At 43.9% G+C, this 27349-nt stretch overlaps 1 protein-coding gene across 1 annotated transcript in view; it reads left to right on the top strand.

Moving 5' to 3' along the window:
- The first annotated feature begins 5221 nt into the window (after positions 1–5221).
- LOC144595844 (protein mono-ADP-ribosyltransferase PARP12-like) overlaps positions 5222–27349 on the top strand; it is a 53782-nt gene continuing 31654 nt past the window's right edge. Inside the window, exons 1-4 of the mRNA XM_078403603.1 lie at positions 5222–5775; positions 17253–17388; positions 23067–23367; positions 24970–25071. Coding sequence (XP_078259729.1) covers positions 5426–5775; positions 17253–17388; positions 23067–23367; positions 24970–25071 — 889 coding nt within the window. The 5' untranslated portion in view covers positions 5222–5425. The remainder of the gene's footprint in view (positions 5776–17252; positions 17389–23066; positions 23368–24969; positions 25072–27349) is intronic.

A 27349-nucleotide genomic window follows, 5' to 3' on the forward strand; every position in this document is an offset into this window, starting at 1 on the left:
GAAACAAATGTAGCCCCTTGAAGAAAAGGGTTAGAAATGAAAATTTAAACTTTAATATCTCTCTAGCTTTAAAAAGGTAGCTTCAATTTGAACGAAAGTACTTACAATAGTTGCCCAGGTTAATGGTGAATACGGCAGTACAAAAATCGCAGCGCTTTGGTGTACCGTCTTGGAGGAGTAGGGTTTGTAAGTTAAACTTCGGAATCTTCCGTACATACACACATACATACGAACGCAGAGTTTTAGTATTATACTAGAAAAGAGGGCCCGTTGGGCCCGTCCCCACACCCCCCATTCTCACTCCCCCAGCCCCACTCTTACTCTCCAAGTGTGCCCGTTGGGCCCGGAAAAGAGGGCCCGTTGGGCCCGTCCCCACACCCCCCATTCTCTCCTCCCCCAGCCCCACTCTTACTCTCCAAGTGTGCCCGTTGGGCCCGTCCTCCTGATCTGTGTATGTCAAGTGACCACTATAGCCTTCATTCTTTTTTTTTTTCCCTAATCAGATGTTTGTTTGTTTTTTCCTAATCAGATGTGCAGTACTTTGGTCAACGTGGGTTGTTTTTAAATGTGCTATACAAATAAAACTGACTTGACTTGACTTGACTTGCAATAACAAAAAAGACTTCTTGGAAGCTTTTCGAAACAATGTAGCCGTCACAAGCTGAAAACTAAATCCTTGCTGAAAACTAAATCCTTTTCTGGAAACTTTTGGAAACAAATGTAGCCCCTTGAAGAAAAGGGTTAGAAATGAAAAATTTAAACTTTAATATCTCTCTAGCTTTAAAAAGGTAGCTTCAATTTGAACGAAAGTACTTACAATAGTTGCCCAGGTTAATGGTGAATACGGCGGTACAAAAATCGTAGCGCTTTGGTGTACCGTCTAGGAGGAGTAGGGTTTGTAAGTAATCTTCCGTACATACACATATACATACATACATACGGAATGTTGGACCGCAGAGTTTTAGTATTATACTAGAAAAGAGGGCCCGTTGGGCCCGTCCCCACACCCCCCATTCTCTCCTCCCCCAGCCCCACCCTTACTCTCCAAGTGTGCCCGTTGGGGAGGGCCCGTTGGGCCCGTCCCCACACCCCCCATTCTCTCCTCCCCCAGCCCCACTCTTACTCTCCAAGTGTGCCCGTTGGGGAGGGCCCGTTGGGCCCGTCCCCACACCCCCCATTCTCTCCTCCCCCAGCCCCACTCTTACTCTCCAAGATGTTTTTTTTTTTTTTCCTAATCAGATGTGCAGTACTTTGGTCAACGTGGGTTGCTTGACTTGACTTGACTTGACTTGCAATAACAAAAAAGACTTCTTGGAAGCTTTTCGAAACAATGTAGCCGTCACAAGCTGAAAACTAAATCCTTGCTGAAAACTAAATCCTTTTCTGGAAACTTTTGGAAACAAATGTAGCCCCTTGAAGAAAAGGGTTAGAAATGAAAAATTTAAACTTTAATATCTCTCTAGCTTTAAAAAGGTAGCTTCAATTTGAACGAAAGTACTTACAATAGTTGCCCAGGTTAATGGTGAATACGGCGGTACAAAAATCGTAGCGCTTTGGTGTACCGTCTAGGAGGAGTAGGGTTTGTAAGTAATCTTCCGTACATACACATATACATACATACATACGGAATGTTGGACCGCAGAGTTTTAGTATTATACTAGAAAAGAGGGCCCGTTGGGCCCGTCCCCACACCCCCCATTCTCACTCCCCCAGCCCCACTCTTACTCTCCAAGTGTGCCCGTTGGGCCCGGAAAAGAGGGCCCGTTGGGCCCGTCCCCACACCCCCCATTCTCTCCTCCCCCAGCCCCACTCTTACTCTCCAAGTGTGCCCGTTGGGCCCGTCCTCCTGATCTGTGTATGTCAAGTGACCACTATAGCCTTCATTCTTTTTTTTTTTCCCTAATCAGATGTTTGTTTGTTTTTTCCTAATCAGATGTGCAGTACTTTGGTCAACGTGGGTTGTTTTTAAATGTGCTATACAAATAAAACTGACTTGACTTGACTTGACTTGCAATAACAAAAAAGACTTCTTGGAAGCTTTTCGAAACAATGTAGCCGTCACAAGCTGAAAACTAAATCCTTGCTGAAAACTAAATCCTTTTCTGGAAACTTTTGGAAACAAATGTAGCCCCTTGAAGAAAAGGGTTAGAAATGAAAAATTTAAACTTTAATATCTCTCTAGCTTTAAAAAGGTAGCTTCAATTTGAACGAAAGTACTTACAATAGTTGCCCAGGTTAATGGTGAATACGGCGGTACAAAAATCGTAGCGCTTTGGTGTACCGTCTAGGAGGAGTAGGGTTTGTAAGTAATCTTCCGTACATACACATATACATACATACATACGGAATGTTGGACCGCAGAGTTTTAGTATTATATAGATAGATAGAAGATAGATATAGATAGATAGATATTATATAGATATAGATAGATAATATATAGAAGATATAGATTTAATGCTTTTATTGTTCGACTGTGGGTGACTGAATTTCGTCCAATTTGGATGACAAATAAAGCTATCTTGAATCTTGAATCTTATTTCTGATTACCCTCTTGATTTTAATGTATGTATAAAATGCCTTGGAATTTTCTTTAATCTGACTCATCAATGCCATTTTATGGCCGCTTTTGGCCCTTCTAATTGACAACTTTTTTTCCCTACTTGCTGCATATATTCCTCAAAGGCTCTGTCTTCCTCCTCTTAAGCCCTACATGCACTTTCTTTTTCTGTTGGATGAAATTTACAATCTCTTTGGTCATCCAGTTCTTTTACCTTGTCATCCCTTGTCTTTACTGAAACATGCGTATCATGAACTTTGATCAGGCAGCATCTCTGGATAGAAGGAATGGGTGACGTCACTTCAGCCGAGTTACTCCAGCATGTTGTGTCTATAGAAACGTAGTAACATAGAAAAATAGGTGCAGAAGTAGGCCATTCGCCCCTACGAGCCATCACCATCATTCAATATGATCATGGATGATCATTCTAAAATCAGTACCCGTTCCTGGTTTTTCCCCATCTCTCTAGATTCCTTTAGCCCTCAGAGCTAAATCTAACTCTCTCTTGAAAACATCCAGTGAATTGGCCTCCACTGCCTTCTGTGGCAGAGAATTCCAGATTCACAACTCTCTGGATGACAAAGTTTTTCCTCATCTCAATCCTAAATGGCCTACCCCTTATACTTAAACTGTGACCCTTGATTCTGGACTCCCCCAACATCGGGGAAATGTTTCCCCCATCTAGCCTATCCAATCCCTTAATAATTTTATATGTTTCTATAAGATCCCCTCTCCTCCTTCTAAATTCCACTGAACATAAGCCCAGTCGATCCATTCTTTCATCATATGTCAGTCCTGCCATCCCAGGAATTAACCTCGTGAACCTATAAGATGGTTGAGATTAATTATCAATATGGTGTGGACGGGTTTGGTGTTATTGAGAATAAGAAGGTGCAGGCTCTAAAGGTGGTTAGATCTACATGAGAGAGAAATCAAGAGATTAGTGAAGGAGAGACAGTTGAGAAAGCAGTGGAGAAAGGCTACAGTTGAGAGGGAATTAATGTTTTGCAAGAAGAGTTAAGAAATTGGTTAGCAATATTAAGGAGGGCAGAACATCTTAAGAGGAAGGGAAAGAACCTGTCAGTAGGCATCAGGACTGAGAATGTAGAGGTTCATTTTGGCCGTGAGGGAGAGAAAGGTAGATAGTTCGTTATGAGTTAGGTCAGTTACATGGAGCTAATGATTGGGAGATGCAGGTAGATTTGGGAGGAAAGCTTGTAGTTCCGCAGGAAATAATTAGTACTAGCTTGAGACCTGATATAATGTTATGGTCAGTGAATCAGCGGATAGTATATTTTATAAAACTGAGTGGACAACTTAGTGGATGAGGCTTAAGAAAGGAAAAAGCTTAGATTTGTAGAGTTGGCAGCAGAAGTTGAGCAGCGAGGTGGAGAGCAAGAGTACGTGTGGCAGAGGTGGGTTTTAGAGGTGTCAAAGCGAGATCGACCACGTTGCTATTTGGAGAGCTAGGAATTTGTGGACAGAGTTTGCGTCAGGCCGCAAAGCAGATGTCAGAGGCAGCAGGGCAAGGCAATAGGTAATCTTGGTGGAGAAGAAATAGTGTCAGTTGGGGACAGAAAGAAAACGTGTGACATGCAGTATTTGTATTTCTTTGTAATTATAATCTGTGTAATTGTATCCCGGTTTTATGCAAGGGTGATATTTGTGGTGTTACAAGTTTAATGATGGGCTAGGATTTGTGGAAGATAGAATGCAGGTGTTTAACATTTGTTAGAGTGAGTTAATTGGCTGCAGCGTCCTTTAATTAGTAGTATAGATGGTAAGAGCAGGTATTGAGGGGGTTTGGACAGGTATGGACGCCAGAACTAACTGTTAAACTGGCCCCGCCCGTCCTGTCGTTGGCCTAACTCAAAACACCAGTGAAGAGAGATGCCCACTTGATAACCTCAATGAGATACTTGCATCTATCTATCTGATCCGTTTTTTAATGAGCTAGTTAACAAACGGAGTTATTATTGTCCTTAGCATAAGCGGTATATTAGTTAATGTTTTGGTTTTCTTAGTTGAGCGCTTATCCTGGAGTTATAGCACATACTTTGTGCTTTAATTCATTTACATTGGTGTGGGGTGCTCTTGTTGATCAGTCCTGACGCCAACCCTGTCAGGACAACGAGCCTTCGCGGTCCGGTTGAAAAACTCTAAACCTAGAACAACTGGCACCAAATTTGGCGGCTTTGTATGGTAACTCAGTGCACTATTATTATGCACTTGTACTGTATCTGAGATGGTCAGCGGATGGAGGGAATGGGTTGACAACGTTTTGAGGTCGAGGATCCTTTTTCCAAATGTTTGTTTCGTTCTCGATGCGTATGACAATCAAACTCTCTTGAGGTCACCAACTCGATGGGTTACAAACAGAACACAAACGATGAGGTGGGGACGATTAGAGAGGGAGAAAAAAGAATTTGACAGAATTATGCAGATTTCTCAAATGTATTTGCCGAAACTCTTTCTGACCAGTTTCCAAATGACAAGCCTTGCCTTGCCTCTCCCCTCTCGCCTGTCTCCCGTTCTGGATCGACCTTCGACTCACTTTCTGTTCGCTGGAGCGTCTCCTGCATTCATGCAAAACCACAACAGTTTCGTTTCTCTTCTCTCGCACTCTCGTTTTCGCCCTCAATGTATTCTCTATGCAGCGTCTCATGTTCCCCATCAGAGGAAAATGTCAATGAACCTGTTGCGAGATGAGGGAAGAGGGAAGGGTTGTGAGCGAGCAGCCTATCGGGGCCGAGATGAGCAGGATCGCAGTTTCGGTTTCGTTTCTAGTTATTTTGTTTTGGCTCGACTAAGGAAGGAGGAAAGAGGGAGAAGGGGGGGTAGGTGGAGAGGAGAGTAGTCCGATCAGGGATGGAGAAGGCAAAGACAATGTATTCAGACCGCGTTCGGGATTACTGCACTCAGGCCCTGTGCTCCAGCCGCGGCTCGCTGGACTACAGCAGTTTGCGCAGGGAGATCTCCGTCTATTTCAAGGTGGCGGATGGGGAACTAAGGAAGGTGTTGGCTGACGGGCAGTTGTTCACCAAAGTGCCGCCCGATGATGAGGGCCGACAACTCAGCGACGGCACACTGCTGATCGCAACCACTCCGGCCAGGCTGTGCAAGGATTACCTGAAGAAGGACTGCAGCAGCGATGCCTGCGACCAACTCCACCTCTGCAAGTTCTTCCTCTTCGACAATTGCAAGTACGCCAAGGGAAGGTAAACAAAAAAAAGTCGGTGTGTATGTGATGGAGGCAGGATTAACGGGGCCGTGTAAAGTGAAAGCAGAACAGGTGATCAAAAAGCTGGTCGGAGGGGAGGTATGTTAAAGGAGGGTTTGAGGACGGGGATTACTGAGAACAGGGCTGGTGACAGATGGGGAGAAAGCGGAGATCACACTGCCGCGGAGCTGAAGAGTTTACTGAGAAGCAACGCAGCGGGAGGGGTGTGAACCTGGGAACAGCAATGGGAGGCAAAGTGTTGCTCTTGTCGGGCAGCAGGGTAAGGAGCAGAAAATGACAAAAAGTGCTGGAGTAACAGCAAGTCAGGTGGCATCTCCGGAGAACATAGATAGGTGACATTTCGGGTCGAGACCCTTCTTCAAGAGCTGGCCAAGATTACAACACCTCCCCGACATAAAGTTAAACAATAGTGTTTTGATCTTTATAACCTTTGTTGCCAATATCGTACATGCAGAGCAGGGAAGGTGAGTCATCCTCCTTGGAACAATGGAAAGCAAACCCAACAAAAATCCGAAAATTGCAGATACTGGACATTTCCAAATGAAAATAGAAAGTGCTGGATCCACCCAACAAATTAGGGTAGCATCTGTGGAAAGAGGAACAGCGTCATTGTTTCAGATTCAAACAAAACCTGCATTAGAACTTGTAAAGAGAGAAAATAAACTGGCACAGAGAGAGGGGGAAAGGATAAGGGCGGATGGGACAAAGAGAACACTCTAACTGACGATAGTGGTTGGAGTTGCCATGGGGTGAGTTGTAAACAAAGTCATCCAGTTGGTGGGTTAATGGGAGCAGTTAGCATTTGAACAAATGAGCATAACATGTGGGACATGTCCAGTGGGTCAGGTTCTATCAATGGAGGGAAAAAACTAAATGTATCAACGATGGATGATGTACTGCAGAAATGGCCGGTTATCACCCAGATAAAGTCAGTTACCTGAAGATGTGGGATTTGATGTTGAGTGTGGAAGGCTACAGTTGGCCCAAGATGAGGTCTGGGAATGATGAAGGGAATGGTCCCTTTAAAATGGTGGAGCTCGCGGTCACTGGTTAGAGACCGACTTCGGGAGCTCCAAGCCGCAGGGGGGTTTGATCACCCCAACTGCAGATGGTTCGACTGCCCCGACCGCGGGAGAATAAAGAGGAAGAAGTTTGGACTTTATTGCCTTCCATCACAGTGAGAAATGTGGGGAATCTGCTGTGGTGGATGTTTATGATAGCTTTTATGTCGTTGTGTGTCTTGTTGCTTTTTTTAGTATGGCTGTATGGTAATTCACATATCACTATCTTAATTGGTACATGTGACAATAAAAGACCTTTGAAACCTTTGAAAGGGGAGGGGATGGGGAGAAGAAGAGTGTCAGTTGGTGAAAAGTGGTTGAAGTTAGTGGAAATAAAAGGCAAGCACTACCTTGAAGGAATGTTGGCCTTCATAACAAGAGGAGTTGAGTATAGGAGCAAAGAGGTCCTTCTGCAGTTGTACAGGGCCCTAGTGAGACCACACCTGGGGTACTGTGTGCAGTTTTGGTCTCCAAATTTGAGGAAGGATATTCTTGCTATTGAGGGCGTGCAGCATAGGTTTACTAGGTTAATTCCCGGAATGGCGGGACTGTCGTATGTTGAAAGACTGGATCAACTAGGCTTGTATACACTGGAATTTAGAAGGATGAGGGGGGATCTTATCGAAACATATAAGATTATTAAGGGGTTGGACACGTTAGAGGCAGGAAACATGTTCCCAATGTTGGGGGAGTCCAGAACCAGGGGCCACAGTTTAAGAATAAGGGGTAGGCCATTTAGAACGGAGATGAGGAAAAACCTTTTGAGTCAGAGAGTTGTAAATCTGTTAAATTCTCTGCCTCAGAAGGCAGTGGAGGCCAATTCTCTGAATGCATTCAAGAGAGAGCTAGATAGAGCTCTTAAGGATAGTGGAGTCAGGGGGTATGGAGAGAAGGCAGGAATGGGGTACTGATTGAGAATGATCAGCCATGATCACATTGAATGGTGGTGCTGGCTCGAAGGGCCGAATGGCCTACTCCTGCACCTATTGTCTATTTTCTATTGTGATTTGATGTAACAGGACAGTATGCTGTGTATAAGCATCTATGGCCTGGATGCAGCTGGAGAGAGAGCACACACTTCTTGCTAGCCCTCGGAACCCTCGTGCATCAGCTGGGCACCGCAGTGGTTGGAGTACATCCTGGACAACATTTTAATTTAAGTTCAACAAAACCTTTCAAACAAAAAAAAACAAACACATAAAAAAGCAGATGAGCCAGAGGGACTGTAGATGCTGTAATCTGGAGCAATGAAGTTTGACAGCATATAACAGTATAACAGAGCTTTATTTGTCATTCGGTACCGATGGAAGGCCCCGCGACCGAGCCTTGCGCAGCTAAGTCCCGTGGCCGAGCCGCACCGGGCGATGTTAAGCCCCGCGGCCGAGCCGCACCGGGCGATGTTAAGTCCAGCAGCCGAGCTGCACCGGGCACTGTTAAGTCCAGCGGCCGAGCCGCACTGGGCGATGAAAAGTCCCGCGGCCCGAGCCGCACCGGGCGATGTAAAGCCCAGCGGCCGACCTAAAAGAGAAAAGTTTCCCCCACCCACCCCCCCACCCACAGCACCACCCCCCACACATACACAACCAAAAAAATACAAAAACCATCCCAACACCGACACACAACAACAAAAAAAAAGGAAAAAAGACGAACAGACTGCTAGCGAGCCGCAGCCGTTAGGCGCCGCCACTTCCGCTGGAGTCTGGTTGGGCAGGAGTAGGGATGGAAGTGGGAGGCAGAGACCAGGTTGAGTCCAGCTCTCCCTGCCACCTCTTGCATTCCAGTGCACTGGAATTAACATACCAGACCACGATGTAACCAGTCAGGACACTTTCTACACTCCATCTGAAGACATTCCAGGCTGACATTCCATTAGTTTTCCAGATATACAACTCGATTGGGAACACTGTTTTTCAGATGCGCTATTAAAATGAGACCCCATCTACCAAAAATGAATATAGAAATTGAATGGGCAGACTTTCTAGGCTAAATTGCTGAGGCGTGCACATGTTAAAGTTCTTGACCTTGTAACAAATAGACAACCACACTAATCAATTTAAAACACAAAAAGCTTACCCACTAACGCCCAGGCAGGAAGTGGCAGAGCTGGCAACAAGTACTTTGCTATACTTGCCAGATCTGAGCACCCATTTCAGCAATAGCAGGATACAGCTTCTTTCTATTATGGAGGTGACATGCAGAATCCACAAACAGATGGCTTTACCATATATGGAATAAACCTGCTCCAAGTTAGCTATCTGAGCTAAACTTTCTGCACAAGTGCCAGTGTTCAAGGTACACAATAGAGGCAATCAGCACATTGGGGTTACCAGACATGAAGGCAGTTTCGACCATTAACAACTTCCATGTGACTGACCATAAACACAATAGTTATGTATCTCTGCAACCAAATTAGCTGTCTAGGCTTGACTTCTGCAGTACACACATTTTTTTAGCCACATTTTCTTTAGTCAAGCATCCCATCAACCTCTGCAAGGCAAGGCTAGGTAGCCAACTTTATCACACATCTCTCTGGCAATCTAAAAGGAATCCATCAGCAGAGCTCAGTTGTTTTAGGATCCACAATCAATGTAGAGAAGTCCAGGACTTCTGACTACTGATGTTGGACCAGAGCCAGAACATGATCATGCGCTTATTTGTTGGCATTTCCTGTGGGCAGACTGGCCGCTACATTTACATCATAGTACTTAAGAACAATACACCATTGCCAATTAATTTTGAATGGCATGTGGTTGTAAAACTTGATATGCCACTTGTCAAACGGTGATGTGTCAACAGGTTTAATTAGGTCCCAAGTTCATTTCCCAGCCTTAGTAGAGTTAAACACAGTATTTATTATGTTATTTTTTAAACGGTAATGCAGAAAAAAATCTGGGACCCGATGGATTCCATCTCAAGATATCAATAATTCATACCAGTAAATTATGTGCATTATTTACTTTTGCAGACATTGGATTTTTCTCTGTACCTAACGCTAAAATGCTGTAAACTATATTTTGTACTCTGGTGTTTTCCATTTTGCACTATCTGTTTTACTTGATAGTACTTGTGAATAGTGTGGTCTGATTTAATTAGTTAGCATGCAAACAAATGCTTTTCACTATCTTAGCACACACATAGTAAAAAAAAACAGCACAAGGACTTTGCAATTTCTAGATTTGTTTCCCTTGTCTGGGGAAGATCACTGTGACGTCATTGTAAGTGTTTCTCCATTAATGGGAACTATAGACCAGTGACCCTGTGGTAGGCAAGTAACTGGAGAGGATTTTGAGGGATATGTAAGGAATATGAGGAAGCTGTGGCGGCATAGAAATGAAGCTTCCACGAGGCGCCACGGAGCCGTACAAGATGAGTACAAAGGCCTGGCAGCCACTGAGAATGAAGACCCGGCAGGCTGCTCGCAACCACGTGCGGTGCCTGGCCTGGTTCTCCGCTGCAAAGAAAGGCCCGACAGCCCTCTGCCTACAGGGGGAAGCTCAGAAGCCTCGAAGACCAGAGAGTCGAGGAGGAAGCCTCTGGCAATGACAAACACAAGGAATGGGTCAGTAAGAGAGGCAGGAGGATTGCCTCCAGCACCTTCAGGTCGGCTGCAGGAGGCGCCCCCAGAACAGAAAGGTGAGCAGGCGAGGAGAGGGACGTCGGGTCACGGGCCTGCAGCAGCAGCCTGGGGTTTACCTGGGCTTACCTAGATCAGGTGAGCATCAGTAATTCCAGCCTGTGGACTGGATTTTGGTATTTTTCTATGTAAATGGCGCCAACATATGCCGACTGCGCATTTGTGGGTTGTGCAAAATAATTTCACTGTGCTATGCATTTGTGACAATAAAGAACCGCTGAACCATATATGCATTTGGATAGACAGGGATTGATTAGGGATAGTCAGCATCATTTTGTACATGGGAGAATCGTGTCTTACAAATCTGGTTGTGATTTTTGAAGAGGTATTCAAAACGGTTTACAAATGCAAAGTTGTAGACATTGTCTACAGAGACATCAGCAAAGCACAAGGTTCTGCATGGTAGGCTGCTCTGCAAGGCTAGATCGCATAGGATCCAGGGAGAGCTAGCTGAATGGATAGAGAATTGGCTTCATGGAAGGAAACAGAGGATGATGGTGGAAGGTTGTTTATCGGACTGGTTACCTGTGACTAGTGGAGTGCCCCGGGGATTGTTGCTGGATCCATTGCTGTTTGTGGTTTATATCAACAATTTGGATGAGATTGTTCATCAAGACATGATTAGTAAGTTTGGAGATGACACTAAAGTGGGTGGTATGAAAGTATGGTAGATAATGAAGATGGTTATCAAACATTATAGGAGGATCTTGATCAACTGGGTACGTCTGCTGAAGAATGGCTAAAGGAGTGTAATGGAGATAAGTGTGAGGTATTGCACTTTGGGAAGTCAAACCAGGGCAGGACCCTGGACAGTGAATGGTAGGGCCCCAAGAAGTGATGTAGAGCAGAGAAAATTAGTACAGGTAACAGTTCCCTGAAAATGACATTGCAAGTAGATAGGGTGATAAAGAATACGTGGTAAATTGGCTTTCAGGGTATTGAGTATGTTGGGATGTGATATTATAGTTTACCAGATGTTGGTGAGGCTGCATTTGCAGTCTTGTGTTCAGTTTTGGTCATCCTGGTACAAGAGGAATGTCATTCAGCTTGAAAGAGTGCAGAGAAGTTTTACGAGGATTTTGCCAGGACTTGCAGGCCTGAGATATAGAGAGAAAGTTGAGTAGTCTAGCACTTTATTCTTTGGAGAGCAAGACGCTGAGGGATGATCTTATAAAGGTGTATGAGATCATGAGGGGAATAGATAGGATGAGTACTTTTACCAGAGCAGGGAATTCAAGAACCTGAGGACATAAGTTTAATGTGAGAGGAGATAGATATAATAGGAACCTGAGTGGCAATATTTTCACACACAGAGTGGTGGGTATATGAAATGGGCTGCCAGAGGTGTTGGTTTATGTTCATCAGTTACTGAAGCAGAATTAGGCCATTCGGCCCATCAAGTCTACTCTGCCATTCAATCATGGCTGGTTGATCTTTCCCTTTCAGCCCCATTCTCCTGGCCTCTTCCCATAACCCTTGATACTAGTACTAATCAATAATCTGTCACTCTCTGCCTTAAAAATATCAATTGGCTTGGCCTCCACAGCCTTCTGTGGCAATGAATTTCACAGATTCTCCACCCTCTGACTAAAGAAATTCCTCCTCATCTCCTTTCTAAAGATACATCCTTTTATTCAGATGCTATGACCTCTGATTCTACACTCTCCCACTAGTGGAAAGATTCTCTTCACATCAACTCTATTCAGGCCTTTCACTATTAAGTTTCAATGAGGTCCCCCCCTCATCTTCCTAAACTCCAACGAGTACATGCCCAGTGCCGTCAAACGCTCATATGTTAAACCAATCATTCCTGGGATCATTCTTGTTAACCTCCTCTGGACCCTCTCCAATGCCAGCACATCCTTCCTTAGATATGGGGCCCAAAACTGCTTACAATACTCTCTTCTTTGGATCGTTCACCTTGTCGTGGTGAAGAGGCTTGCGTGCCCCCATGATTCCGAGAGCGATGCCGTCGGAAACACTAGCTTCTGGTAGGGCCACCCATGGCGGTAAGGTCGAGGATGAGGGTCCAGACTAAGAACGATCCAACCGACAAGACCTCAATGGTGGACCAGGCGTACGAAGTTATCTTGAACAACGGCTGTGAAGGCGGATGAAGGCTGCAACAGATCTAACGGCTCCAATCGTCTTGGTTCCCTTGCTATTGGAATTAGTTGATTGATTTGTAAGGACCGTGTGCTTCTTGGAATGCAACATCAAGTACACGTTAAACAAGCACACGCACAGACGGCTTTGTTCTGTGAGCAGCACAAAACTTCACTCAAGACTCGGCGATCGGGGAAGGGCGACGGGACCAGGCTACGTGATGGCTGGAAGCTCCTAGTCAAGAACCAGCACGGAAGCAGTGAATACTTGATTCTATCGCTCAACTTTGGACAGAAGCAGGAAAGATGTTCGGCAGCAGTATTCATGTCTGAGCAGCCCTATTTATGATCCACTCTGCTCACCCTGAACTGGGAAGGGGCTAGAAAAGGTGCCCTAAAAATAGTCTGCTTTGCCTCGTCCTGTCTGGAAAGCCGTGTTCAGAGGGATTCACCATCATGCGGTCAAAAACCATCAAGAAACTAAACTATGGAACTTGGAATATACAAACTCTGATGGACAACCCAAACTCAGACAGACCAGAGATCCTTTTTTCTTTTTTTTTAACCCTCTTACTCTCTCTCTCCCCAAGTTTATAGTTTATAGTTTTATATTTTTATTTTTACTTTCTCTCTTCAAAAATTTAAAAATTGAAGCTATGTAAGAACTTTGTAACAAATGTGTTTTTTCTTATTTCGATTTGTACATATGCTTTTCAAAAAAAAAAAAAAAAAAAAAAAAAAAAAAAAGACCAGAGAGAAGAACCGCTGTTGCTCGGGAACTCAAATTCAGCTTTGACATCGTTGCTCTGAGTCACACCCGCAGAGCTGGAGAAGGGCAACTAAAGGAAGAACAAGGTCAATACACGATCTGACTGTGGAAACTATCGTGGAATTTCCCTGTTAGCAACAGCAGGCAAGGTCCTCGCCTGCATCATGAACAACCGACTCAAGCCTTTAGCCGAGAAGATCCTTCCGGAGATACAAGCCAGTTTTAGACCATCACGTGGAACAGCCGACATGATCTTCACAATGCGTTAACTACAAGAAAAATGTCATGAGCAACTTCAACCTTTGTACATGGCATTCATCGACCTCACTAAGGCCTTTGACTCAGTATCAAGGGAACTTTTATGGGATGTCCTTTCCACCTACGGATGTCCTGAAAAATACATTTGAATCTTGAGACTCCTCCACGATGACATGCTTGCCACAGTCATGGCCAGCAACAGGGTGAGCCATTCCAAGTCAGATCAGGAGTGAAACAGGGATGCGTGATTGCCCCAACACTGTTCACCATCTTCATTCCAACAACCATCTACATCATCAAGGACGACCTATCTCCAGGGATCGAAATCGTCTACAGAACGGATGGCAGACTTTTCAATCTTGCCTGTCTCAAGTCCAAGACTAAGACATCTACGAGCTCCCTCATCGAGTTCCAATACGCAGATGACAACTGTGTTGCAGCTCTCTTTGAAAATCATCTGCAAAGATCCTGACTGCCTTCAACAGTGCATACACGAAACTTGGACTTACCATCAACTCCAAGGAGACTCAGGTTATCTACCAATCATCACCAACTGAGACAAATCGGAAAGAACCGTCAATTCAACTGGGTGAAACAACCCTGGAAAATGTGGATCACTTTCCGTACCTTGGAAGTCACCTCTCCTCCAATGTCGACCTTGATGACAAGATCCAACATCGTCTTAAGTGTGCTGGAACAGCTTTTGATTGTCTTCGAACAAGAGTCTTTCAAAATCGTGACTTCCAAACAGACACCAAAATGCTAGTGTACAAAGCAGTGGTGATTCCAACGCTCCTGTATGCATCAAAAACCTGGACAACATACCGATGCGATCTGAAAACACTTGAAAAGTTCCATCAACGATGTCTTCAAAGCAGCTTAAATATCAGCTGGGAAGACGGAAGAACCAACGTCAGTGTGCTGAATGAAGCAAAAACATCAAGCATCGAAGCCTTGGTCATCAAGAACCAACTAAGATGGAGCGGTCATGTTGTTCGGATGGAAGACGAGCGTCTACCAAAGCAAGCCATCTACTCCCAGCTTAAAGAAGGCAAACGTAAAAGAGGCGGACAAAAGAAGAGATTCAAAGACGCCTTAAAAGCCAGCATGAAGAAATGTGAAATCGACAACGACAATTGGGAAACCAATGGCAAGGACAGGAAACTCTGGCGAACCATCATTCAAAAAGGAACAGCGACCTTCGAAGCTTGCAGATGCGCAGAATTAGAAGAGAAGAGAAGTAAACGGAAAGAGAGGCAGCAACAATCAAAGCCTGATATGACATCTGGAATTACCTGCCCTGAATGCCGAAGAACCTTCAAAGCCAGGATTGGACTCTGAGACTTCAAAGCCACCTGAGAGTTCATAAAAACAATGGAACGTAGACCATCCTCCTCGACCTCGAGGGATAACCACGACGACAACACTAAATGCGGTCTGAGCAGTGCCTTATAAAGCCTCAGCATTGCATCCCTGTTTTTATATTCTGGTCTTCTCAAAATAAATGCTAGCATTGCATTTTCCTTCCTTATTACCAATTTGACTTGCAAATTAACTTTTTGGGAAAACTACCAGCACTCTTTGCACCTTTGCACCTCCAATTTCTGAATTCCCTCCCCATTTATAAAATAGTTGTGAAAATAGCCTTTATTCCTACTGCCAAAATGCATGACTCCACACTTTGCTACGCGGTATTCCATCTACCGCTTCTCAGCCCACTCTCCCAACCTGTCCAAGTCCTTCCGCAGAGTTCCTGGTTTCTCTACACTACTTACCCCTCTACCCCTACACTTGTCTCATCTGCAAACTTGGGAACAAAACCTCCAGATGTAATTTGTACCCTACATCCAGGCTACTGTTCGGGGGCCTGTAAATAACTCCCGTTGGGGTCTTTACCCTTGCAGTTTCAGGTAGCTGAGGCAGTTATAATAACAACATTAAAAAAAACTTTTGGACAAGTCCATAGGTAAGAAAGATGTAGAGAGATATGGGCCAAACATGGACAGGTAGTATTAGAATAAAAGGGCATCTTGGTAGGCATGGACAAGTTGAGCTGAAGGACCTATATCTGTGGTGTGTGACTCTTGAAAAACAGAGGAAAGGAAACCAGAGAAACAGTCTTGACAGTTTGATGCCAGTTACAGGGAAGTTAATGAAATATATCATAGAGAGTTTGACTAAGCAGTTGGGCAAGAATCAACTGAGATTGATTGAGAGAAAGGCAGCAAGGATGAGTTAAGGGTGTGTCATATGAATATCATACAACCAACTCATGACTAATCCAGTTAAAGTTTTCTGAGATTATTGCTGAATGGCATTGATTTAAGAAGTCATTTATTGGACTTCCAAAAAACACTTGATTATATTTCACACAAATAGTTATTAATAAAAATAAACATGGATTTGAAGATCCTTGCAACATGCATTGTTAGTTGGTTAGGACATTGGAAAAGCAGAACAGTGATGAAAGAGGTGCATTCTAATTTGCAGGCCATCACGAGTGATGTAACGGAGGGCTCTCTTCACAACTGATGCTGATGGAGACAGTTGTATCAGTCATTGTGTTTGGAGGAAGAGCAACCTCTATAAGATCACCCCTCATCCTCCTGCGCTCCAAGGAATAGAGTCTCAGCTTGCCTAACCTCTCACCATAGTTTTGGCCTTTGAGTCGTGGCAATATCTTAAGGAAGGGTGAAAAAAAATGGGTGTAACTTCACAGACAGCATAAATTATTTCATTCATCTTTGGAAACATACCTCAGGAATGATGCATTGGCCTTGAAGGAGTTGCAGCATATTTTTGTTGAAATTATACCAAGGCTCGCAGTCAAACTGTGATAGATTGACTGTCAAACTCCAATAGTTAGGGAGGCACAATGGTGCAGCATGTAGCAGCAGAGTCCAGGGTTCGATCATGACCTCGGGTGCTGTCTGTATGGAGTTCGCATATTCTCCCTTTGATCGCGTGGGTTTCCTCAGGTTACTCTGATTTCCTCCCAGATTCCTAAAGAAGAGCGGGATGAGTGAACCAAGGAATTGAGAAGGGAGTGGTCTCTCGGAAGGCAGAAAGGGAGGGAGATGAGAAGATGTGATTAGTGGTGGGATCATATTGGAGGTGGCGGACATTTACCACATATATCATTGTTGAGTTGTTTGCAAGTTCATGCCCTCATGTGAAAAACTGGTGGCTGCTCAGTTAAGGAAGTTCCCTTTAGAAAATAAATATCTTTTTTGCGGCAGTAGCCTTCCCAGGGACCAGAGAGGAGAGGGACAGTTTGCAGGTGAACTATATGAGGAGGATAGGTGGTCGGGCTGAGGACAAATTGAGGGGAGGCGGTCGCACTGCTGAGAGCAAAGAGGGACCTGGCTGGGGGGGGGGTGGTGGGGGCGAGGGTGAGGGGGGGGGGGAGGCGCTGATAATAAAAAGGGACCATCGGGACTCTTTATGTACTTTGTATTATATGCAAAAAACAACGAATTTCATGATACCTGGGTGCATGTGACAATAAAGTATAATTGAATCATTGAATCTTTTATCCCTGGAGAACAGCTTAAGAATAAAGATAGACATAAGGCATTACCGACGTTGAAAAAAGATTCACAGCCTTTTCAATGCATTCCTTTTCAGAATGACCTGCAATTCCTCGCATGATATCCATTCTCCCCACAACTCTGCTGTCCTGCGTTTGAACAATCTTCGGCATCTGAATGTGGTGCAATTGCGCCAGATTCTTCTGCAGAACGATCCATCCCTCTTGCCTGAGGTATGAGGTTTGTTACTGCTCGCTTGAATTGATGTATAACGGTTGCTGCTGCAAAGTCCTGTCAACTCCTGACGTGGGGACTAGAGAGATATAGTGACATGTAATATAATAATCTATATACTAAAACTCTTGTTTGTTCCTGAACTACAGCCAAAACGGTACATGATAGTGCGACAATTTTAGGCCCACCTTACTCACCGTCGTCCCTTTGGTGCTAATGAAAGAAGTTTCATTGAAATCGGTGTTATATTTTTAAAGTTATTCACATTTTAAAGTTTAAATCTACCTCCTAGGGAGGGAGGGGGGTGGTGTGGGGGGGGGAGGAGGGAGGATAAGGGGTGATGGAGGGGGTGAAGGGAGGGGGAGAGGGGAGGGGGTGGAGGAGAGGTTTGTGCCCAATGGGTCCACGGTCTAGTGAATATTGAAAGGCTTGGCTTGATCCTAATTCAGTCCCAGGTGTTTCGCTTGTATATTCTCCACAGTGCACTCAGATCCCTCCTTCATCCAGACCGATAAATCTCCGATCTCTACACCCGCACAGTTTATCTTCTTATTCATTCTTTATGTTTGTCCTTTAACTTCAGCTATACAAGCCGGAGGCACTAGAATATCCTCATTCAGCCTCTCTGCCTCTCATAGTGACTAAAATCTCTTTGAGAAAAATAATTTGGTTGCTTATTTCTTCGTCTAGTTCAGTGTCAAATTTTGTTTGATCACACATTTGTGAAAACACATGGGAAATGTAACCATGTTTTATTTATTCATTTTTATGGATCTGGCCAACACCGGCATTTGTTACCCATCCCCAATTGCCCGTGAGAAAGTAGTGGTGAGCTGCTGCCTTGAATTGTTGCAGTCCTTCTGATGAGGGTACTTCCACAGTGGTGTTCAGAAGGGTGTTCCAGGATATAGACCTAGTAACAATGAAGGAACAATAAATATTTCTAAGTCAAGTGGTGTGTGAGGGAATCTCCAGATGGTGGTGATCCCTTGCATCTCCTGCCCCCGTCCTTCGTGGTGTTAGAGGTTACAGGCTTAGGAGGTGGTGTCAGAGTGATAATCCGAGTTCTTTACCTTAGTCTGAATAATCACACGTAATACTGGATGAGCACATCAGATTTATTCCACAGTGGGGTTCTTGCCGTGAGGATCTCCAGACACAATACTAGTGTCTGAAAAGATCTCAACTCAGGAGAGGGGAAGAACAACTTTTCCACGATTGTTTACTTTTTTATACAGAAAGGAAAAAGGGGCGAAACAGATAAAATTAAGGACCCATTACCATTCTAATACAGTTTTTATGGTAACAGAGAAAACAAAATCATTAATACAGGTCACGTGCTCAGAAACCAAACCATTAATATAAGTCACATGCTTTTGGGGAAACGCATCAATTTACCTAGAGTGGATTCAAAACTTTTCCTACTTTCACACGCACCCATATAAGGAGTTGTTACTAAGAAAGAAACTTTCTTTATCTCTATACACGAGCAATCTCGCAGCTGCATGACCTTGCTTTACTGTTTTAATACACAGCACTCACACAGTCAGACAGAGGAGTGGGGGAGTAATTTAAGAACAAGAGCCCCTACTCTTCTGTATACTCCTTATCATTCATAAAGGGACAAACACATTCCGTTCCCAAGGATAACATTTCTGCCACAAGCATCCATCTTACTGCTTTCCACTGAAAATAAGCATTTATTTTATATTAGCTAAAACAACAAAAGAAACCATCTCAACTACACCAAAATATCAATATCTCTAATTGCCTATATCAGCTAATAGCATAGATTCTCAAGAGTAGCCTGGGTACATAATTGGAGTGTATTCTGCAGTGGTGGAGGGAATTTATATTTTGGGTTCTGGAAGGGTTACTGGTCAAGTGGACTTGTTCCTGGATAAGGAAAAGGTCGGGAAAGAAGGAGCAAGGACGACCGTTGGCTGAAAGCGAGCAAAGTAAGTGAGTGTTAATCGCTGGTAGAAAGACAGTTTAAAAAGAGCGCCAAAGGGACGCTAGCCAGCAGTCAATAAAGCACATACCTCCAAGCTTGTCAGCAAGACACGATAGAAGTGAGTGCGTGTATTGGCTGATCAATTAAATTGGAAGTTTGTCAAATTGGTCAATTAGGTAATTTAGAGACTGATTTTAACAAGACTTGCACAAGCGGTGCAGCCCTGTTGAGGGAAGTGCCCTGTGAGTAAAGTACGAGTCTTTGGCTGCGAGTCTTCGGCGAGGAGGCTGAGGTGAGGAGGTTACAATTGTTTTCGAGCCTGATTTTCTTTTTTTTAGACAATAATGGCAGATAAGTTGGTGCAGTGTGTTTCCTGCAGGATATGGGAAGGTAGGGACACCGCTGGAGCTTCTGGGAGCTACACCTGCAAAAACTGTCCAGGTGCAGCTCTTGAATGGACGTGTGGTGGAGTTGGAGAAGCAGCTGGATGACCTCAGGGCCATCCGGGAATGTGAGAGTTTCCTGGACAGGACCTACTGTGAGGCTGTCACACCAAGGGTCCAGGTCGAGCGAAGGTGGGAGACCGTTTCAGGGGTGAGTGAACATGGACTCCAGGAGACCCCAGTGGCTGTGCCTATTGCAAACAGGTACACCATCTTGGGAGCTGTCGGGGCAGAAGACGCTTCCAGTCCGAGCAGCGGACAGGTTGGCGGCTCTAATCCAGGCAAGGAAACTCGACCGGGGAGACCGAAGTCAGGAAGAGCCATAGTAATGGGTGACTCCATTGTCCAAGGTATGGACAGTAGATTCTGTGGTGGCAGGTGGGACGAGGATGGTCTGTTGCCTCCCTGGTGCCAGGGTTCAAGACATTACGGACCGGCTTCAGAACATCCTAGCGAGGGAAGGTGATCAACCGGAAGTAGTTGTGCACGTGGGCACGAACGACGTCGGGAGGAAGAGGAAGGAGATACTGCAACGTGAGTTTAGAGAGTTAGGAAGAAGACTGAGAAGTAGGCCGTCGAGGGTGGTTATCTCTGGACTGTTACCTGTACCTCGTGCTGGTGAGGGCAGGTACAGAGGGATCGGGGATATGAATGTATGGCTGAGGGGCTGGTCCAGGGAGCAGGGATTTAGATTTCTAGACCACAGGGATATCTTCTGGGGTAGGGGTGACCTGTACAAGAGGGACGGGTTACACCTTAACAGCAGGGGAACCAACATTCTGGCAGGCAGGTTTGCTTGTGCTACACGTGTGGCTTTAAACTAAGTAGTGGGGGGGAGGGGTTGACAAGTTGGGAATATGAAGATGGAGTTAAAGGGGAAGCGAATACAGGAGAAAATGCAAAGGACTCTCAAATAAATGGGAAGGGACGTTCTAGAAGGGATAAGATAGTAAGGTCAGGGCCAATTGTGACCGGTGTGAGAGGGGAGGTGAATACCGAAATTAGAGTTGTATTTAAATGCGCGAAGTATAAAAAATAAAGTGGATGAGCTTGAGGTTCAGTTGGACGTTGGCAAGTATGATGTTGTGGGAATCACAGAGACATGGCTACAAGAGGACCAGGGCTGGGAACTGAATATTCAGGGGTACACAACATATAGAAAAGACAGACAGGTGGGCAGAGGGGGTGGGGTCGCTCTGTTGGTGAGGAATGATATTCACTCCCTTGCAAGGGGTGACATAGAATCAGGAGATGTAGAATCAGTATGGGTAGAAATGAGGAATTGTAAGGGTAAAAAGACCCTAATGGGAGTTATCTACAGTCCCCCAAAAACAGTAGCCGCGACATAGTTCCTGCCTTCTCCCCGTACCCCCTGACTCCGCTATCTTTAACAGCTCTATCTAGCTCTCTCTTGAAAGCATCCAGAAAATTAGCCTCCGCTGCCTTCTGAGGCAAATTCCACAGATTTACAACTCTCTGACAGAAAAAGTTTTCCCCTCATCTCCATTCTAAATGGCCTACCCCTTATTCTTAAACTGTGCCCCCTGGTTCTGGACTCCCCCAACATTGGGAACATGTTTCCTGCTTCTAACGTGTCCAATCCCTTAATAATCTTATATGTTTCATTAAGACCCCCTCTCATCCTTCTAAATTCGAGTGTATACAAGCCTAGTTGCTCCAGTCTTTCAACATACGACAGTCCTGCCATTCCGGGAATTAACCTAGTGAACCTACGCTGCACGCCCTCAATAGCAAGAATATTCGTCCTCAAATTTGGAGACCAAAACTGCACACAGTACTCCAGGTGCGGTCTCACTAGGGCCCTGTACAACTGTAGAAGGACCTCTTTGCTCCTATACTCAACTCCTCTTGTTATGAAGGCCAACATTCCATTGGCTTTCTTCACTGCCTGCTGTACCTGCATGCTTCCTCTCCGTGACTGATGCACTAGGACACCCAGATCTCGTTGTAAGTCCCCTTTTCCTAACTTGACACCATTCAGATAATAATCTGCCTTCCTATTCTCACCACCAAAGTGAATAACCTCACATTTATCCCCATTAAACTGCATCTGCCATGCATCTGCCCACTCACACAACCTGTCCAAGTCACCCTGCAGATTAACTGAGGATGAAAGTTACTGACCTAAAGCAAAAACATTTTGTTGTACCTCGGTACACGTGACAATAAACTAAATGAAACTGTTAATCTTTTCACAGATGTCACCTCACCTGCTGTGTACTTCAACCATTTTCTGTTTTACCTTTGGATTCCATATATAATTTTCCTGTTTTGTTGTTTAACCATTTCAGTATGGATTTAGTGTTTTGATATATCAACAGGAATTTTCCCAGGTTTGAATCTGGAACACGGGTAATACTGGGATTTAGTAGGACCACTCATGTCTCCTGAACCATAAGGCTGTGGATTTAATTCCTTTATTAGAGCCAGGGTGACTTGTGTTAGGAGTGCTGCACCTTGAGGAATGTTTTATTTCCTTTGACCAAAGTGGGGAGACACTCTCCACCACTTCTCCATGACAATGCCATTTGTGCTGCACTTTCCTTAAACCCTTACATTGCCTTTAAAATGCCTGACAGAGATAGTCATTGGTTTATTTTCCCATCAGTAGCAATGAAAGATTGAGAAAGGCTCAACCGTAACAACCCCAGGCAGTTTTCTTTCCTTAACAACCCCAGAATGTCCCAGAAGAACCAATGAAGTAATTTGTAAGTGAAGCCACCAATGTAAACATAGAATAATGGAATTATTACTGCACAGCAGTAATAGTTCAACCCATCTAGTCCATGTTGGCTTCTTGTATACAACCCTACTTCTCTCTATTATCTCTCCCAGTAATGTAACAATGCACAGATTCAACTACCACAACTGGTAACAAGATAATGTACAGGCATTGTGTTATATTGATTTAGGTTGAAGGATAAATATCAGTTTGAATGCCAATGAGAACTCGCCACCTGCTCTTGGACAGTGAATTCTACCTGAGATATTTAACATCCCGTCTTCAGGATAATACCTGGAGCAGCTGTTTGAACATCAGCATCTGAAATGGGACAATCTCAAAGCCATGTTTTATTTCCAGCTGAACAAAACAGCTAGCAAGCACAAGTAAAGCACACCCAGGCGGGCTTATGTCCCCTTTTCTGCAGCTTTCAGTGGGGGAGTTGCTGCCACATGTTCAGTGTATTGCGGTTCTGCAATGTGTTGGTTGGACATATGTACATATGTCAGACTCGCATTTGTCAATTATCTTTTGCAGATTTGTGTGTTCTACAACAAGGGCCTTGGACAGTATGGCAACTGTACCTTCAAGCATTGTTGCACCAAGCTTCATGTCTGCCTCCATTTTGCCCAGGGCACCTGCAAGTTTGGGGCATGTTGCAAACGCTCTCATAATTTCCAGGATAGTAGCACATCTTCCGTTCTGGAGAAACTGAGCATGGAGCTGATTAAATGCTTGCCTATAATCTATCAAAACCTGTACAACATTAAAAACTACAAGGCCTGCAAAGGTGAAGCAAGTGAGAACAGCCAGCACTCCAGGACGGCAGCTCTGGCAGGTCTGTGCAAACATTAGACATCATTAAAAATAGGAGGAAGGAAGTATTAAATAATTGGGTCCGCGAAGAGAATATTGACTGATTTCATCTGAATAGGACAGGGACAGACGTTATGCTGCTGTTTCATGAAGGTCCACTCGCATCAAATAAGAAACCTGTATTCGGTGTTGGGTAAAGCACATCTATAAGGAGATGAGGGCCTTGGATAGGGTCTCGGCATGATATCAAAGGTCTGTTAAATTCAAGGGAAGATTGTTGGTATTTGGCTTGTATTTCCTTGCATGTAAAAGATTAAAGGATGAGCTAAATGAGTTATTTCGGATGATTTGGAAGTTCTATTGGCTCAATTTCTACTGGGATGTCCTGTGGAAATGGATATCTGTTCAGGAAATGGGATGTTGGGAGCAGCAAGAAAGCAACTCTCCATACCAGAAATCAGAAACATCGCACTCAAATCCAACTGAGGCTGAAGAACATTTGAATGCTGAAAGGGTGATGTGCGTTAAGAGTATTGAGGGATTTGGGATATTTACCCAGGGTAAATGGGGTTGAAAATACAGAGCAGTTGAGTTTAATGGAATGGTGAAACTAGAAGTTTATGAATGTTCTCACATGTGCACTGCAGTGTAGTGGGACTTTAGGGATCAGAAAAAAAAATCCAAAGATGGGATAATCTCTGATGCAGACTACAATTTAGAGTCATAGAGTCTAAATTGTAACATGGAAACAAACCCTCAGCCTGACTCATCCATAGCAACCTAGATACCCATCTAAGCGAGGCCAATTTGCCCACGTTAGTGCCAGATCCCACAAAACCATTCCTAAAGCCATACAAATGTTATAGTATCCATTCAACATCATAATCCCATCTAAACTCATTTCAAACTCCTGGACCTAGGAATCAGTACCTACTCTGCCACTGGATCTATGACTACCTTACCCACAGACCAATGATAGATCCATAATGTGGGTAGATGACAACATCTCCTCTACAATAACTTTCAATATTGGTTTTGTGCAAGGATGTGCTCTCAGTTCCCTACTATACTCAGGAGATAAGGGAGAGTCAAGAGCGTTTTATTGTCATATGTCCCGAAACAGAACAATGACATTCTTACTTGCAGCAGCACACAGATATGTAAACGTAGCACTCTACATATATTTATATATATATAGAGGGGGGAGGGATATTTGACAATGGTTATAATAGCAGAAGGGTTGATTCCTAAAGATTTATAATCCTTAGCATCAGAGAAAAGATGGGCAAAATGATTTATATTGTGATCTGAAATGCATTTTCTACAGGGGTGACAGATGCAGATTCAATATTAACTTCTCAAAAAGAATTGGATAAATACTAAATATGTAGGACATTGGGGAAAATGCAGAGTGGTGAGACTCAAGTGGTGAGCTCTTTCAGACCATAAGCACAGGCACAACGGCTTTCTTCAGAGCTGCAGGGTTCTGTTAAATGATCGACCACAACTGAATTGACTTTGGTGAAAGGGCTGCTCAGGAATTCCTCTACATTTTTAGAATCATTATAGTTGAGCAGTTCAGCTGAATGTTTGAGGTTGACTCTTTACGATTTATCACCCACAGGGAGGAGATCTCGGTCCCGACTCTCTTCGAGCAACTCGAGTGAGGATGCGGCCAGTGAGGAGATTTGTCTCTATTTTGTCTGGAAGAATTGTAGTTTTAAAGGTACTAAAGTCTAACAGGATCGATCTCCGAAGCAGGAAAAATAATTATGCCCACTGCATATAAACAGTGTTTTTCCAAAGGAAGCAAGTTAGAATTAGAGACCAGCTACACGAGTCCCACCTGCCTGCTTTTGGCCCATATCCTTCCAAACCTGTTCTTCCATTTATTTGTCTAATTGTTTCTTAAACGTTGTGATAGTCCCTGCCCTAACTACCTCATGTGGCAGCTCATTCCATACACCCCCCACCTTCTGTGTGGAAAAAGTTACCTCTCAGATTCCTAATAAATCATTTCTAGTTCACCTTAAACGTGTCCTCTAGTCCTCAATTCCCCATTTCTGGGTAAGAGACTGTGCATCAACCTGATCTATTCCTCTCATAATTTTGTACACCTCTATAAGATCACCCTTCATCCTCCTGCACTCCAATAGAGTCGCAGCCTACTCAACCTCTCCCAATAGCTCAGACCCATGAGTCCTGTCAACATCCTCGTAAATCTTCTCTGTTTCCTTTCCAGCTTGACAACATCTTTCCTATAACGGTGCCCAGAACTGAATACAATACTCTTAAATGTGACCTCACCAACGTCTTGTATAACTGAAACATGACCTCCCAACTTCTATTAAATTCCATAAACCATTCCTCAACCCACCTGGCCAACTGATCAAGATCCTGCTGCAATTTTTCACACCCATCTTCACTCTGTAATACCACCCACTATTGTATCATCTAGTTGAAGGGAAACTTTACATTTGTGTGGATGGTCCCATCCCAAACCTACCCTTGTACTTTCAATTTTCTAGAAGAATATTTCAGTAAGAGAGGCATTAAAGTTAGATTTTTAAAAGAAAGTTTAACTGCATGTGATAATCCTATCCAACCTAATCCAAATCTGACCATTGGACGGCACAATGGTGCAGCGGTAAAGCTTTTGCCTTGCAGCACCAGAGACCTGGATTCCATCCTGACTCTGGGTGCTGTATGCATGGAGTTTATACGTTCTCCCTGTGTCCACGTGGGTTTTCACCGGGTACTCTGGTTTCCTCCCACACTCCAAAGATGTGCTAGTTTGTAGGTTAATTGTGTTCTGTAAATTGCCTCTAGTGTTTAGGATAGTTTTAGTGTTCAATGATCAGTGATCATTGGTCAGCGCAGACTTGGTGGGCCAAAGGGCCTGTTTCTGTGCTGTATCTCTAAAGTCCAAAGTAAAGTTTAAAATCTCTCCCCACTTTAATATAAATTGGCTTTAGGATTGGTCCTAGCATTATCTCAGGTAAATGTCAAAAGAATACTGATTATAAAATCACAGAAATATACTTGAGGCAAACGGTATAGAAATTGGATTTTCACAGGCCTGTTATAAATTGGCTTCAACATTAGGTCCTGTTAGTGTGAATAGAATTGGATGGGGAATATGGTGGAGACATGTAACTCAATTCCTGGAATACAAGACAGCGACAGGAAAAAGGCTTCTGAAGTCATCTCAAATTGGCAATACTGAGTTCCGCTATATTCCTATTTGGTTTGGTGGTCTATCCTGACACTTTTTTCGTGCTGATGTTGCAATCATAACCCATGAAATGTAAGATAGATCATACTGCTTAGATAAATGATGCATTCTCGTAATGATTAATAAGCTTTTCCTTCCATATCCAGTTGCCCTAAAGTCCATCTGATACTTTCATACCCAACTGTCTTCTCGAAAACCACATTTCAATTCCCTATGGACTGGTATTCCTTTTACACCGGGCTAATGTTAATTGGCTCAAAAGTTGGAATCTTGCCGCAACAGTAAAGTGACTGTGGTAGTTGGTCAATCATCCCAATCTTAGGACATCCCTACAGGAGATCATCAGGGCAGTGTCATCTTTAGCAGCTTCATCAATTACATTTCTTTCATTGTAGAGTCGCAAGTAGGAATGTTAACTGATTTTTGCACTATGAACAATTCTATCTGTAATTCCTTAGCAAATAATGTAGTCCAAATGGCATACAGTGAGACCTAGACAACATTTAGACACGGACTGTTAAGTGACAAGTAACATCCATACCAAAAAAAAATCAGACAATGACTCTAAGAAGCAAGCCTCTTACAAGTTAGCATTATGAGGAAAGTTAATGTCATTACCATGATCAGGTACCTACCATCAATATTCTGTGGGTCATTCTTGTTCATAAAGTTATCACGAGCAACTTGATAAATAGCACGGCAAGTCAGAGGCTGGTTATCTTGTGATTCACCTCCTGATGGCCAAAGCATTTCTATCCCTTACTTGGCA

Source organism: Rhinoraja longicauda, chromosome 8 (genome assembly GCF_053455715.1).
Source record: "Rhinoraja longicauda isolate Sanriku21f chromosome 8, sRhiLon1.1, whole genome shotgun sequence".
NCBI classification, from domain to species: Eukaryota; Metazoa; Chordata; class Chondrichthyes; order Rajiformes; family Arhynchobatidae; genus Rhinoraja; species Rhinoraja longicauda.